General features: G+C 54.1%; 6 protein-coding genes across 6 annotated transcripts; 2 read left to right on the top strand and 4 right to left on the bottom strand.

The window, feature by feature from the left end:
* The first annotated feature begins 40 nt into the window (after positions 1-40).
* Positions 41-2734, top strand: PV07_12259 (uncharacterized protein). Its single transcript, XM_016399771.1, has 2 exons — positions 41-321; positions 372-2734. The coding sequence occupies exons 1-2, from the start codon at positions 134-136 to the stop codon at positions 2104-2106; spliced, it is 1923 nt and encodes a 640-aa protein (XP_016242583.1). The 5' UTR covers positions 41-133; the 3' UTR covers positions 2107-2734.
* Positions 2735-3311: 577 nt separating this feature from the next.
* On the bottom strand, positions 3312-5426 carry PV07_12258 (uncharacterized protein). Its single transcript, XM_016399770.1, has 2 exons — positions 5295-5426; positions 3312-5233 (listed from the first exon to the last, which is right to left on the bottom strand). Exon 2 carries the CDS (start codon positions 4492-4494, stop codon positions 3844-3846), a length of 651 nt encoding a protein of 216 aa, XP_016242582.1. The 5' UTR covers positions 4495-5233; positions 5295-5426; the 3' UTR covers positions 3312-3843.
* A 451-nt stretch (positions 5427-5877) lies between these two features.
* On the bottom strand, positions 5878-7734 carry PV07_12257 (uncharacterized protein; the record flags this gene model as incomplete). Its single annotated transcript, XM_016399769.1, has 2 exons — positions 5878-7406; positions 7461-7734. 2 exons carry the CDS (start codon positions 7732-7734, stop codon positions 5878-5880), a joined length of 1803 nt encoding a protein of 600 aa, XP_016242581.1.
* Positions 7735-8481: 747 nt separating this feature from the next.
* PV07_12256 (uncharacterized protein) lies at positions 8482-9981 on the bottom strand (the record flags this gene model as incomplete). The annotated part of the gene is made up of 1 exon (XM_016399768.1): positions 8482-9981. The coding sequence occupies one exon, from the start codon at positions 9979-9981 to the stop codon at positions 8482-8484; it is 1500 nt and encodes a 499-aa protein (XP_016242580.1).
* Positions 9982-10561: 580 nt separating this feature from the next.
* Positions 10562-12910, top strand: PV07_12255 (uncharacterized protein). The gene has a single exon (XM_016399767.1). It carries the CDS (start codon positions 10799-10801, stop codon positions 12143-12145), a length of 1347 nt encoding a protein of 448 aa, XP_016242579.1. The 5' UTR covers positions 10562-10798; the 3' UTR covers positions 12146-12910.
* On the bottom strand, positions 12609-14925 carry PV07_12254 (uncharacterized protein). Its single transcript, XM_016399766.1, has 2 exons — positions 14684-14925; positions 12609-14568 (listed from the first exon to the last, which is right to left on the bottom strand). Exons 1-2 carry the CDS (start codon positions 14769-14771, stop codon positions 13349-13351), a joined length of 1308 nt encoding a protein of 435 aa, XP_016242578.1. The 5' UTR covers positions 14772-14925; the 3' UTR covers positions 12609-13348.
* Between the last annotated feature and the right edge of the window lie 86 nt (positions 14926-15011).

The following is a 15011-nucleotide window of genomic DNA, read 5'->3' as shown; positions in this document are numbered from 1 at the left end:
TCGCTGGCTCGCTAACGCCGCTACTGCACACATTGGCAAGTATCCCCACACTTTGCGCCTGCCCTCACTTCTCCGTTGAAATGCCACATTTCGGTTTCTAGCACAGCCAACGCTGGCTCAACTAGCTTCCAACATGGATATCACCAGTTCGATCGTGTCTGAGCGCGAGCGGGCTTTGTTGGGAGGAGACTATGATGCCTACCATGCTCAAGCCACCCGCAAAATTCACAATCTCCGCAGGCGACTTGGTGCCGCAACTCGGGGGAGAAAATATACTCCCAAAGCCGCAGTGACTGCAGAGAATGTGGCCAAGAACGCAGAGTAAGATACTCATTGCAGAAATGGCGCTGGTTGACTGACTTGTTTCGAAGATGGGTGCAACTGCTTCTGGCCAGCTCCGAGCGAGCATGGGCATCTTCAATGGCTATGAAATCGGCCCAGTCGGCAGAGAACACCCAGAAGCCCATGCCTGGCTCCACGAAACGACAAATCGCATCCAGGCTTCGAAGAGCCATCACCTATGCCGATAACCTTGTGACCGTTCTGCGAGATCGCAGCACGACCGGCGCAAAAGCGATAGACGAACTCGAGGCACGTGCTTATCTCGCCATGTTAAGAGGAAGTCTGGATTTCGAGAAGGGAAGATGGCAAGGGTGTATTCAGAATTATTCCATTGCCCAGATTGTGTACACCACATTGGCGCGCTCATCGAAGACGGATACGTACAAGGAGCTGTTATCCGGCATCGTCGACCCCAGTATTCGATATGCTGCATATCAGCTGAAGATGCCCCGCACAAAGGCCATCAACGATATCGCTATTGAGAATTTCCCCAAAAGCGAAACCACTGTCCGTGACGAGATCAAGAGTATCAATGCACAAGCCTTTTCGACAGGGACAGAGGCTGCTCCCACGAAGGGAGGCCCCAGGGAAACCCCGTCAACAATCTCTTGGAGGAGTAGGAAAGTGAATCTGGAAGACGCCAACATCTCTCAAGCCCTCGGTTTCTCGAAAGAACGGGAGGATGAGCTGAACGCAGCCTACAAATCCTTCAAAGATGGATCTCTAAGCGCCAAAGACCTAGCAACCGCATATGAAGAAGTCATCACCGCTCGCCAGGACGCTGCAGATGCAACGAAGACAGCCATCGACGAGCTCATCGCCGAAGGCGTTGACACTGGTGACCCTCGCCTGCAGTCACTTCAAATCACCCGTACGGCTGTTAACTACGCCGTGATCGAATGGCGGATTGGACGCAACAGAGTTCTCTGTGGTGCAGCGGACGACGGTCTGGCTTTTGAGTCCGAGAAGCCTACGAAGGCTCTGAGGCCACGCAAAGATGGCCAACCTCGCGCACCAAAGGAAGAGAGTTCCGGCCGCAAGTTATCAAGGCTGCGGGAGAGAGTTGCACTCTGCGACTCGATCCTGCAGAGTCTCGATGCCGTGAAAGAGTTACCTGGAGTTATTGCGGACAGTGCCTTTGTGGACGAGCTTGATGCAAAAAGAGCATACTTCCGTGCTTTGAAGTGTTTGGCTGTTGGCCGCTCACATGCTATTGGTGACCACATTCCAAGTGCATTGGCTTTGTATGCTCGAGCACTTGAGCTGTCAGAGAAAGCCGCAAATACATTGAAGGCAGAGTCCACTGACAACGATTCAACACCACCAAAGCTCGACCTGTCACCCCAGCATCTCACGCAGACGACCGCAGTTCTCAACAAACTGGTCACTCAGTTCCGTGCACTGGCTGACTTGGAATCCCTTGCCAACGCCGCTAAGCCATCGCTTAAAGACACCGCTCAGGCGAGCGCCATTAAACCCGCTCCTCTCATTGAACGCCTCTCCCACAACGAATACATTGCCAACTTGGACCTAACCAATCTCGTGAACTACCCTCCCAAACTCCGCCCGGTCCCAGTGAAACCACTGTTCTTTGACCTGGCATGGAACTACATCAAGTATCCTGGCCAGAAGGGACCCGAAGATGATGGAGGAGCAGAGGATGTGCAGATGGGAGGGGTTGAAGAGGAGGTGAATGGAAAAGTTGCGAAGAGCGAGGAAGAGCAGAGACCAGCGAAGAGGGGTTGGTTTGGCTTTGGCCGCTAGGTATTCGCGACGCCACAGCATAGAGCCTGTGGGGGGAGAGTGGTGGCACTTGCAGGTGAGGATGCAGGGTGCAGGATGCTCTTTGCGGTTGTGACTGCGGCCTGCGAGCCTACCAGAGGCCAGGCGCAAGCAGTCTGCAGTTAGCGGATTGGGTGGTGCCTCTCGATGCGAACTGGTGGACCATGTCAGACCGTCTAGACGACATCCGAGAGAGAAGGGGTCATCCCGTGCGCATATGCAGAAGCTTTTCAACCTCAGCTGAGCAAGGGGGTGTCGATGCACGCGGACCGTCCAGGCGAGATATGGAATGGCAGGGCCGGCGACAGTGACAGTCACAGGGACAGGGACAGGGACCGTTGACGATGGCCCACGACGAGGATGATACTGATGTCGATGTGTGACGACGATGGCGATTGTGACTGTGATCTTGATCGTGGGATGATGTACTCCATACCGAGTAGAGCACAGCCATCATCAAACGAACGCTACGAGTAGAGACTGCCAAATTGCATTGCCAAAGCTCTCCAGACATATAGACATTCGTACATGGAAACCTCGTGCATTAAGGAACCTATTGGCCCACGCAGGCCAGTCAACTTCGAACTAGGCTGTGTCTCAACCTACACGCACACACCTGAATATCAGGAATTGAAAACTCCGTAGGTCCGGAGGGAGCGAAATGCTGTTGAACACCACGAGGTCTACTACCATTACACACACACATATAGGTGGAGTGTCTACAAGTACAAATACATGAAGAGACGGGGTCCCCAAGCCGCCACCACACCACACACCACACACCAACATACCACATCTCTCATCCCTCATCCCGCATCTGATGCACTTGTTGTACCTTGTAACAATGTCCTCGGTATCACCGTGTCACTCCACACCCATAACTCAAACAAGGCCTTTTTTTTTTGGACTTTCGGGGCATTTAATCGTATCGCCCTCGCCTGGCCTCGTTCTCGCCTCGTTCTCGCCTCCTTCCTCGCTTCGTGGCCCCTGACACGTGGGCAGGCGAGCGAGGGTTTGTGAAAGTGAATAAAAAAGTCGGAAAACTGTCAAATGGGCGTCTCGCCCGTTTCGCCCGGTCCGGATCCCTGTCCAGCTGAAAAGAAAGGGATCGGCGTGGAACAACACACACAGAGACACACAAAACATCATTTACGAGCCACTTGGGGGGTTCTCCAGCCCCAACCATTGCATTATTGTGATGCCATTCATTCCAGACCATCGATGCAAGGGGATCCCTTTTGCTATCCCTATCCCTACCTTCCTGGCATCGCCGTGGCCCAATTGCGCATCATCATTATCTATGTATGTGTTTGATCGGCAAAGTCACCTCGCGCCAACAAAGTCGTTTATTGCTCGGACGATCCCCCGAAAGCGCCCAACTCCCAAACCCAAACAGTGCTGATCCAGACCAGCATCCATATAGTCCGTTTGCCATCCCCAAAGAACTTTCCATTCGTGTTCGAAGTGCGGTTCATATCAAACTTTTTGCATCCTTGGTGGCTTATCCGGTCCAGCCGAAGTTCACTTTGGACAGTGTCAAATTTAGAAGTCTCTCGCGCGATGTCTTTTGTCGCCACGTCGCCTTTTGCCTCGTGGTATCATGATAGCATTGGGGACGAGCTCTGAGGAGGTGTTCGATGCCAGCTGAGCCCGCCGAGCAGGAACCTCTCAGCTCAAAGTGTATCTTCACAATGCAAGGCGAGGCTGGGGTTTAGATGTTCAACGCCTTCCCTCGAACGTCAACGTCCGTCGCCTCCACACTATTCGAGCATCTTGGCCATCGCAGAAATGCTCTGTGCCATCGAATTTGCAGTCTTCACTGAGCAAACTGCTCTGGTGCGAAGGCGAAGGTTGTGGGTAGGAATGTCGTCTCCAGGAGGAGCCGGTCTCGTCAATGACGCTGCGTGTGTCGTTGGTTGCGCCTGGGCTTGCCATGACGTCGGGTTTTCGGGCCCTGGCTCTCATTTCAAAGTCCACCTTTCTCGCCTTGTCCACCTTTGCCTTGGCTGCCAGATACCCACTCGTGATTGGAGCTGACGGCGTCAAAGTAGAGTCTTGAAGACGATGGGAAGGTTCTGTCGATAGTCGTAGACTCAAAGGAATCGGCGAGTGTGTCAGATGCTGATCCGATCGTTTGGAGTCTAGAGCCGGTTCTGATAGGTGATTCCTCAGGTCTGACGGGTTGTTCTGGCTCCTGATCTGTCGGAAGAGGATAAGGATGCAAAGAAGAATGCAAAAAGAAAGCGCATAGATGGTATGGATCAGAAGATGTTCGAGATTGGTATACTGGCCGGGATTCACCTGGAGCGGTGCCATCATAGTACAATGTGAGAATGCTTCAGCTGATGGACTTGGGAAGGACATTCTCATTCGGGCTGGTATTGCAATGTACTATCGACGCAGTCTACTCGAGCAAAGCCAGGAGATCGATCAAACAGACCTACCTGCCGGATGTTTGGCGAGAAAATGGACATTATATCGTTGGGGCTCATGCGCCCTTTTCCTTCGGATAGCACCTCTGTGTGACCTCGCACGGACACGAGAGCAAAAGTTTGGCACCAATGAGGTGATGCGTCGGTGATGTTGCTATGCGACAGATCTAGAATTCCGGAGACTTGCTGCTGTAACCTGAACCAAAAGCAAAGTAGCCTCAGATGCACCCAGTCCAGATTGGAGCATGGCTGGCTGGCTGGCTGGGGTTTCGTAGGAGAAAGCATATCGGAGTCGCCCTCAGGCATGGGACCGAGCAGACGAAAGGGAGGGGGGACAATCTCCGTCATGGCGCCATTGTGTGGTCATCAGACATGGGGAAATTGACAAAATCAGCCATAGAGTTACAGGCCGATGATGACAATGGCCTGAGAGGGAAACCCAAGGAAAAAAAGAAGACGGTGAAGTTCAGCTTGGATGGGAAGACGCCGTCAGGACAATCATGGAGAAAAAGGCTTGACCGGTCGCGAGCCTATCCAAGAGGCCGATAACCGAAGAGGTTGGCAGGGTTGGAACTTCAGCTCGCCTGATAAACGCCCCTTTCAGGCTCACTAGGCTTTGAGGTGGAGGCCAGAGCGCGGCTAGGAAAGGTTGAGGACACGGCTGTCCCACCCGCAGTCTGTGTCATGATCAGTGCGATGTCTGTCAAACCTTGACGTGATTCGACGAGAGGGCCTTACGTGAAACGAGGATACGAGGGTCGGGAGTGAGCGATGACAATGTGTCAGAGTGTGACGGGACGGTTGTTTGATGAGATGGGAGAGGAGAACGAGTCAAGCTGAAGGAGGAGAGGAGGGAAAGAGAGAGAGTAAGTGAGTGAGAGCGCAGGCGGCGCAGGCGGCGCAGGTGAAGGCCGAGAAGGTGTGACGGACTCGGACAGAAACGCCTTGCCGCTTTTACCCGTTGCGAGGCCCCAAGTCCCATGCGACTCCCGTCAACGCTTTCCTGATATGAATCTTCAGGCGGAAAATATCAAAGCCACTGCATGGTCCCGTTGTCAAAGCATGATTCATCGCTTAACTGATTTCCTTAGCATCAGCCTGGGGAGAAACCAGGCAGACTGTTCTAGATGTTGGCTCAGCATGTCGGCGAGAACACCCCTCTCTTGCTGGTGCGCCTCGTCTGTTCTTTTCACTACGCCCCCGCCATCAATCAGCCCGCTAGAACCCAAATCCAGAAGCCAAAAAGCCAAAAGTCAATAAGAGAAACCATCCCTCTGCCCCCGAACAGCCCGCTGCGCCCTGTCAGACTCTCCCCGTCACCTTATCCAGGAACTTTCATGACCTTCTCCTCGTGGCTCATAGATTGGCGCGGCTGGGAACGTTCGGCTTCACCACTATTTCTCCGCGAAGTGCTTTGGACTAGCTTTTTCAGCGTGTCGGGTGCATCTTCTCGGTCCATCATCACCTCGACAATGTTGAGGCCCTTGCCGGCCTGGAGGCCCGGCTCCGCCAAAATCTCCTTCAACTGACCCCAAGTTTCAGCTCGCTTGGTCACCACGGGATATGCAGGGTCGTTCTTGGGTGCCCCAAAATAGCTTGGTGCCTCGAGGTATCTCCACGGCTGGATGTCGTTGTAGCCCGCCTTCATGCCGTGGATCCATCTCTCAATCACGTATCCATCATTGTTGATGACGAAAATGGTCAGATCAACACGATTCCGGATCATGTCGCTGATGGATTGGGCCGTCATTTGCAGGCTGCCATCGCCCTCAATAAGAATAGTGCGTCCCTTGCGGCGCTTACCTTCTGCAATCATCTCTCGTTGAGCCAAAGCGGCGCCCTGAGATGCTGGTAGCATGTAGCCGATGGACAGCCATATGCAAGAATTGATGAGTGAGGTATGTGCAGGAAGCACCATATCTCGACATCCGATTGACGCCGTGCCCGTCTCCACCATTACGATGTCCCCCGAGCGGAAAAACTTCGAGATTCGCCGCCAGAATGTAGCTTGATCGATCTCGTCGTCCTCGCCGGCTGGGGGCAGGGCTATCAACTCCAATTCCGGGTGGCCGAGGTCCATGGACGGGCTGTACTTGGGGAGTTTGTCCTTCTCCAACTTCGAGAGGATTTTGCGCAGGAGAGACTTGATATGCAGATTGTGATATTTGATACCGCCAATCTCGACGTGGTCCCGGTGGAAAACAATCGCTGACTTTGGGTCCGGGATAGTGCTGAACCCGAAGGTGTTGACATCACTTTCTAAGGGACCCAATTTGATGACCAGATCACAGCCTCGTGCCCAAGGCATATATATTTCATTGCCAGCAATACCGGCATAAATCCCATAGAAGTTGGGATATGTCTCGTTGACAATCCCCTTACCAAAGGGGGTAGTCGAAGTTGGAAACCCGGTCACTCGGACCAGTTCATCGGCTTCCTTGCTTACGCCGTACCTTGATGTGCATCCGTCGACGACAATCAAGGGCTGTTTGGACGAGTACATTTTGTTAAGGATCAGCTCGACTTCGGTGTCTTCGAAACCTTCGTCATTCAGTGAGATCGAAAGATCAATGGGCACATCAAGGGCCGCTGCTGAAACCTGGGCCTTCACCATGTTGGTGGGCAATTCAAGATAAACTGGTCGGCTTTGCAGGACACATTCTCTGATGCACCGATCAATCTGCGCCGGTGCAGTATTTGGATCCCTCAGATTGGCCTGGGCCACGGTGATCTTCGCGTACATCTCGGCGAAGATTCTGAAGTTGCCGTCTCCGAGCGAATGATGCATGCACAACCCGTTGTCCTGCACATTAGTCGGGGCTGTGCCGACAATGTGAATGACTGGTGCCACTGTTGGTCGCTGTCAGCATGTGTCCAAGGACACAAACCCGCGGATGCACGTACTCTCGCTGTATGCTCCGGCAATGGCATTGATGGCTGACAGCTCGCCGACACCAAAGGCAGTGACAAGAGCTGACACTCCTCTGATCCTGGCGTAGCCATCCGCAGCATACCCAGCATTTAGTTCGTTGGCATTTCCGACCCAATCAAGACCGGCAGGTTCAATGTAGTCCAGTGCGGTCAAGTTATAGTCTCCGGGAACGCCATGGACCGACTTGATTCCGACCTGACGAACCCTCCGGAAGAGGTATTCGGCTAGGTCGATGTGCGACGCCATGGCTCAATGTCTCAATAGCTGATGCAAGGCACGATGTGTCCTGGCAGGTTGGAGGCGCGGATCAATCAGGCAGCAACGGATGGGCAAAGTAAATTGGCCCTCGAAAGCCAGGAATCGAGGCAATTATATAGGTTAAGACGGGAGAATGTATCTTACATTGCTCCGGAGAGAACGGGGGTCCTTAAGAGCGAGAATTAGGTGAGATATTACCGCACCAGTGGACCGGGCAAAATATTTGGAACCATCAATGCAGACAAGAACTCCTCCCACGAGGAAGAGGATGAAAGATGAGATGATGTCGTCAAAGGACCGGGAATGTAGGGGAAACCAGAGCAAGTGGTTGTCCGTGGGCGGAATAAACTCCAATCCATGCGGCTGTCAGCGGTTGCAGTCGGTTCAGTGCGGAACCATGCCGAAAGCCGAAACAATGCAGGTCGTCGAGCATTGACCTCTGAAATGGATCGAATCTGGCGGTGGACACGACCGGGTGCTGAGAGACCCTGTCAGCGAACCTCACGGGAGATCCTTCAAAAGGTTATAATGCAGTCGTATCAGCATGTAGTCGGCTTGTTGGCCGCATCAGAGTCGCTTCGGTTCTAGGTGGGCGATAAGAAGCGCGCCAACCTCGAGTGCTTTGGTCCTCCCAACACCTTGGACTTGACCTTCCGCCATATCCTACAGCGATACGCCCCGGTTGGGAAGTCCAGGTGTACCTAGGTACATGATGTCCGTTCCCGTCCCCACCTCCTACTCCTCCCGTGCTCGTGCATCTTCGACAGCCTTTTGCCAGTCGGTCAACCGCATGTACGTGGCCATGATGAGAGTTGCGCAGCCGAGTCCGGTACATGGACCGATCCACATACCGCCCAGGCCCATCTGAGGCGGGCCGAAACACAGGAAGAACGACAATGGAAGTGCGAAAAGGTAGTAGACCCCCAAATTGACCCAACCCCCAACCTTTTGTCTCCCAAGGCCACGCAAAAGAGCATTTGAGATGGCCAGGAGCGCGTCAAATAGTTGAGCTGCCGCAGTTATTGGCATGACGGTTGCGATGATGGCTCTCACCGCGACATCCGTGGTGAATATAGCTGCGATGACGTGGCGGCAGGATGTCAGCAAGATGACATCAAATATCCCAATGCACACGAAGATCAGATAGTGCGTCTTCCAGGCCTTCCGCGCAGCTTTCAACGCGCCATACCCAATGAGATTGCCGAATCTTGTCGATGCTGCGATGGAGATTGGAAATGGGATATGATACATGGTAACAACCACCGTCATTAAGACAGACTGAGCTGCAAGGTCTCGTTCACTCAGATATCCAGCCGCAATGGTAAGGATGTCGAAGGCGAACCACTCCGAAAAGGTCATGAGGACGCCAGGGATGGCCAATTTGATCATGGGACCCCAGTTCTGGCATGCTCGTCGTAGATCTAAGCCTGGCCAACATTGCAAGTTCGAGGGAGCAATGTAGGCGACGTACAGCGCCAGGACAATCGGCTGAAGGTTATTGGATATGACCACGGCCCAAGCGGCACCCGCAAATCCCAGGTTGAAATGGAACACCAAGAGCCAATTCCAAAGGATGTTCAGGGGAGCACAGACCAGGACGACCACGAGGGAGGCGGTAAAATCGCCCTGGGCCTGGCACAAGCGCTTTCCAGCTTCAAATATAGCCCAAGCGGGAGCACCAGCCAAGTAGATGCGCATGAAAGTACCGGCCAGGAGAGCCTCGTCTTTTTCGGGCACGATAGCTGACAGGATCCAGGGAGAGCAAGTCCAGATGGCGCCGATGGGAATGGTGACCACACAAACCAATAGACTCATGCGTTGGACATGGAGACCGACTAGATGCTTCTTATCGTTCCCAAAGGCCTGCGACGTCAGAGTGTCGAGGCTGGTTGCGAGTCCCTCATAGACGCACAGTCCCGTAATATTGGCAGTCATCGTGGCCAGGGAGGCAGCCCCCAGTTCCTTCGTCCCGAGGCGTCCGGCAACATAGACTGTGACCAGGCTAAAAGAGTATTGCAAGATATAGGTCAACATCAACGGCCCCGAATATCGAGCCAATAGGGTGGTTTCTGTCTTCCATGTCGTCTCAAGATCGGGACCTTTGAAAAGAGAGGACTCCTCGTCGTCAGTCGTACCGTATATCCTCTGATCGATCTGTTCAATGGATTTCCGAAAGTCATCAATCCCATGGTCATTGAGAAGAGCACTGGTCTCGGATGGCCGACGTCCGGCCATCTTTTGTGTAACGTGGGGTGATTTCTTTTGACTGGGTGGAAATAAAGGCCCCTCAAAAGTACCCTCTCTCTCTTTGCTCGCGGCGTTATCTACCTGCTATCATAGCTGAGACGAAAGATGTATCCTGGCAAGCTGGATGGAGTTCCGCAGAGCTGGCAGGGCTTTTCGGCTGGGTCGTCAACGAAAGCAGGAAGGATGTTGGATGGGCTCATTTTGCGAGCGAGGGTTGTTGGCGGTGTGTGGATCAACAATCGGCTTCCTGCACAGGGAAATGGGGAGCGGCCTGCCGGCCTATCTTGCCTATGGCGCCATCGCTTATGCAGGCGAATGGCTGGTAATCGAGGAGATGACCGAGACGATTTCCCATGGTGTTCATTCATCTGGCCGTTGCTGCAAGTCATTGACATGCGGAAGGGATCGTAGGCCACGGACTTCGACGATCGGTGTCTTGACACACTCCGCCCTTATATTGTTGCTGATGGTGATGCTTTGAGTCCAGGCTGTGGCACCGTGCACCCCCAGAGATGCGTGGCCAGGATCACGCGTCAGATCGCGTCAAACGAGAGCCTCTGTTAGTGGACATGGCGGGGTTCCTTGGGCCAACGACTGTTAAACTCGTGGCTGGGTTGCAACACACCAAACACCAACACCAACGACCCCAAAGCTGAAGGTTTCTGACCATCTCCAACTTGGATTCTCACTCGCCCTCAAGATATGGAATAACTCCAGCTCCAACCCTTCGACGCGTTGTGCCCTGCATCCCACCGTCTGTGCCCTCCGTCTTTGCCTCACCCGCGTCCCATCACGTACTACAACCATGACTGCCACTTCCATCTCCCCTCACAAGGTCGCCAGTCGCCATGTCGTTCTGCCCGCTCCCTCTCCCGATCCTGTTTCCATCCGGCTGCCAGACTCACCTGAGAAGAATAATTTGACCTCTACCGAAAGGTCTCGTGGTCTTCGTCGACTGCAATCCCACAATCAGCTCTCCTCAACCAGCAGTATGGGCACCCAGTCCTCTAATCTGAGACCTCGGTCGGGGGTCTTGACGAAACCCTCGCGCGAGCAGCTCAGCCTCCCTCAGCCCTCGGCGACACAATCACATCCCACGGTTTCACACCCCGTCAGCTATTCTCGCGCCCGCGCAAACAGCGATGCTCCTTTACCTCAGGTGCCTCGAAACCGCAAGCCGCCGCCCACACTTCTCTCCAATCCCTCCTCCAACCACATTCTCACCCATGCCCGCAAATCCAGTCTCGAAATGACCCTTCGTGATGGTCCTCCGCCTGGAACCACCGCTGCCACCGCCCTCTCCTTACTCCGTCACTCTATCCTCACCAGTGGGGTCAATGCAACCAAAGAAGGCATGTCCGACTATCGAATATATCTGTGGTTGACCCTTCTGAATATCGGACCTCTCTCGACTGATACATATCTTGATCTCATACACCGAAGTCGCAGTCCTGCATACGAGAAGATTTCCAATGATGTCTTCCGCACTCTGGCAACAGACACACTTTTCAAGAGACGCGTTACCGATGCAAGTTTGACCCGACTTTTGAATGCAACCGCCTGGCGAATACATGATGAGCAATGCTCCGATCCTCCCTCCGAGTTTGCGCAGAGATATCCACAATCCACCTACCTCCAGGGCATCAACGTGCTCTCCGCTCCGCTGTTATACGCATCTCGCTCGGAAGCCCAAGCCTATGCGATTCTGACAAGCCTATTAACTGAGCATATTCCTACGTACCTCTCTCCGACTATGTCTGGTGTGCATAGAGGACTTGATCTCATTGATAGAATACTGTCAGAGATAAATCCGACCCTCTCATCCTTCCTGCTCAGCAAGTCTCTACCGGCCAAGATCTACGCCTTCCCTTCCGTTTTGACACTGTGTGCCTGTACGCCCCCTCTTCCAGAGGTGCTGAAACTATGGGACTTCTTGTTCGCGTTTGGCGTGCATCTGAACGTCATCTGTGTTGTTGCACAGCTCCTATTGCTGAAGGATAAACTTCTTGGGGAGCCCAGCCCTGCTAAGATGCTGCGAAGTTTCCCGAACCTGAACGCCGATGAGGTGATTAAGATGACCGTGTGGATCGTGAGGGAGCTGCCCGAAGACTTATATCGTGATGTGGTTATGCATGGGCGTGAAGTTTCATGAGAGGCATAGGATGGTTAAACCCAAAATTTGGTCATTGCCGTACTCTCTCTGCATGAGGAAACGGCCGTGGGCAAGTGCAAAGAATTATAGCTCGACTGACGTTCAATTCAGCCGTGAGTCTAGCTTTTGCGATTTGAGTGGCACATTGAGTGGCAGCACAATTCGTTGCATATATCCTGGAATGGCCCGGAAATTCGACTCGGCTTTGAGCTGACAAGGTTGATACGGGCCGCAACTTGATGGCTGTGCGCTTCAAGCGAAACTTGATCCGACCAGGACACGACAAATGGCACCAATGCCGTTGACGACTTACCGCGTTAAGCTGACGAGCCCTTGAGGTTTTCGAGAGCATAGGACCGTAACACTCAACGTGGCTCGTACTCGAGCGGGAGCCCTTGGAGAGGCTGGATTATATCCTGCCTCGCGTCCGGCTCGGTTTAAACAAAGCTCGAATCGAGATCAGTTCTTGGTTCGTTGGCAGGAAATCACGCCTGCCGTTTTTATATTGGGAGTATATGCGATTACGAATGGGAAACAATGTACCAACAACCTGACGATGGAAATGAATGACCAGAGAGGCATGAAGTGCTCTGGATTGTAGGAATGACTTTCTCGGGAACAAGGTTGAGGGAGCAGCCAAAATGTGTGACAGACAGTCAATCAATAGATATGCATTGCTCAGGGGGACAACACCAGAAAAGCTCCTGTTCCGTACCGTCTGCAATTCCATCCACCCACCCTAGGCTAGTATGCGGAGATCCGTCCCCTGGGGATTTCAAAACACCTGTAAATGTCCTAGGAATATCCAACGGCGCACAGCCCGCCGTATCGCCATCAATGTTCGCCTTGCCGCCGGTGGGCGCCACTTGCGTTGGTCTCTGCTCACGTACGAGGTAGACCTCGTAGATTCTTTCAGTCGCCTTGATCGGAAGAAAGGCCCCCGGGGGGGTTCTATAAAAGAGACAAGATGTGCGATAGCCGGGACGGGACGGGGGCTCGTGTTTTCGGATTCGCATTCCCTCATGGATTGATATCGCTCGTGCACTCGACCCCAATCCTCGCTGTGGCTTCCGTTCGCTCTGGCCCCTAGCCTTTCCCAAAACCGCCCTCTCAAAAAAAACTTGCGCTCGTGCCCAAGATGCCAACAGGAGCCGAGCTCGGCAACTATTTTTTCCCACGATAGGTTCCGGAGGGAGGGCAGTCTCAATGCTTCAGATCCCCATTTGCGTCGCCGTTGGGTTTGAAGCCGTCGAGGACGCCGAGGCCGGTCTCGCTCCGCCGCAGCTTCCTGCGGCCCCAGACCTCGCTGGCCCACTCGGACAGCAGGAACATCCAGCCGCCGCCGACGAGCACGCCGCTGATGACGTTGACCAGCCGGACCAGCAGGCCGAGCAGGCTCGCCCGGCTCTCGCTGACGATCAGCAGGATGGGTTCGATGTCGTACTTGAAGAAGATGCCCGGGACGGTCGACGTCGAGACCTCGCGGGACTGGGACTGCGCGGCGTACTGGTTCGTGAAGATCGACTTGGTGTCCCGGCCCTGCTCCGGGTGCGGGACGTGGCGGATGACCCCGTCCTTGTCGCGCTGCGTGTTCGGCGTCATGTCCAGCGTCGGAGGCTGTGGGAGTGCGGCGGGGTCCAAGCTGCCGCTCTTGGTGGCGACTCGACGCTTCGTGAAGATCGTGGGCACAATCGACAGGTAGTATTGGTAGCGCATGAAGTGTGCCTCGGTGGTGTCGCTTGTCTTGTCCAGCGGGTTCAGCAGGTTCGGGTAGTGGGGGCCGAAGCTGAGTTCGTTGATGTGGTGCGAGAAATTGAACAGGTTGTGGTCGAGGTGGGACTGCATGCCGAATTCCATGTATCCGTGCCCTCGCGCGGTGATGTGGAAGTCGCCTTGCACTTTGTTGCCCTCGAGGGATCCGTAGATGCGACAGCTGTCCACCGGCATGTGTTTCTGGAGCTTGGGCGACCGGGCAAACTTGCGGCCCTTGTTCTCGCGCATGTGTCCCAAGACGTGGCCGACGTGGGAATCTTCCTCCTCCGCCTTCTTCCTCTTCCTGTCCCCCTCGTGCAGGCCGTGGTATATACCCTGCTGCATCTTCCTCAGCCGAAACAACTTGCGCGGGTCCAGCCAGAGCTCAAAATTCGTGTCCTCCTTCTTCAGCAGGTCGCCGGCCATGATCCGGTCCATCGCCGCATCCTGGACATTGACGTGTAAGTCGCGACACGGCATGGCCACGACGATATCCAGGTTCAGTTGGAGTTCATGGCCCACACCGCGTTCAACGCTGAAATGGTGCGTTTCTGTCCCGGCCCACCACGTGCGAAGCTCGGAGGCCGTCAGACACAGGCATAGGATTATAAGGGCGAGAGTCCATTGGCCGCCGCGGGCTGTTGCGGAGGTGTAGTTCGGTTTTGTTTTTGCTGCACAGAGATGGTCAGTAATGGTGGTTGTTCTGCACGCCAAAAGCCAGAGTAGGGCGCGAAGATTCCATCAGAGGCCCAAACACTTTCTCAAGGGACGACGGGTGGCACTCACGAAATGCGTCGAATGTCCTCAGCCCCGACAAGCCTTTGTCCCCAAATGCCGACTCGTCGAAGCCATGTTTCTCAAAAGAAGAGTCCATTGCCCTGTAGAAGTTTATGTAGATCAGAGCCTTGACAGCTCTTGTATTGGAGTCCGCGACATGTATGGGGTAATCGCGAAGATATCTTCGAAACGAAGAGACGGCTGCCGATTCGACGGGATCGAAAATCGCACGTTTTCAGCGGCGCAGCGTGGGATCGAATGGACCCAAGGGTGAGGCTCGTTTTGGCCAGATCTTATTTATGCAGGGTACAGCCTTGCGCCGTTATCGCAAGTGGGC

The sequence above is a fragment of the Cladophialophora immunda genome, assembly GCF_000835495.1.
Source record: "Cladophialophora immunda strain CBS 83496 unplaced genomic scaffold supercont1.8, whole genome shotgun sequence".
Classification (NCBI taxonomy): domain Eukaryota; kingdom Fungi; phylum Ascomycota; class Eurotiomycetes; order Chaetothyriales; family Herpotrichiellaceae; genus Cladophialophora; species Cladophialophora immunda.
This window is presented reverse-complemented; position numbering and strand designations above follow the sequence as displayed.

What these genes read in the sequence shown, in the direction of transcription:
- PV07_12259 (XM_016399771.1), top strand. Translation starts at nt 134, where the DNA reads ATGGATATCACCAGTTCGATCGTGTCTGAGCGCGAGCGGGCTTTGTTG. An exon ending in AATGTGGCCAAGAACGCAGA is followed by an intron (nt 322 to 371) that starts GTAAGATACTCA and finishes CTTGTTTCGAAG; the next exon opens with ATGGGTGCAACTGCTTCTGG.
- PV07_12258 (XM_016399770.1), bottom strand. Translation starts at nt 4,494, where the DNA reads ATGAGAATGTCCTTCCCAAGTCCATCAGCTGAAGCATTCTCACATTGT.
- PV07_12255 (XM_016399767.1), top strand. Translation starts at nt 10,799, where the DNA reads ATGACTGCCACTTCCATCTCCCCTCACAAGGTCGCCAGTCGCCATGTC.
- PV07_12254 (XM_016399766.1), bottom strand. Translation starts at nt 14,771, where the DNA reads ATGGACTCTTCTTTTGAGAAACATGGCTTCGACGAGTCGGCATTTGGG. An exon ending in GAGGACATTCGACGCATTTC is followed by an intron (nt 14,569 to 14,683) that starts GTGAGTGCCACC and finishes ATCTCTGTGCAG; the next exon opens with CAAAAACAAAACCGAACTAC.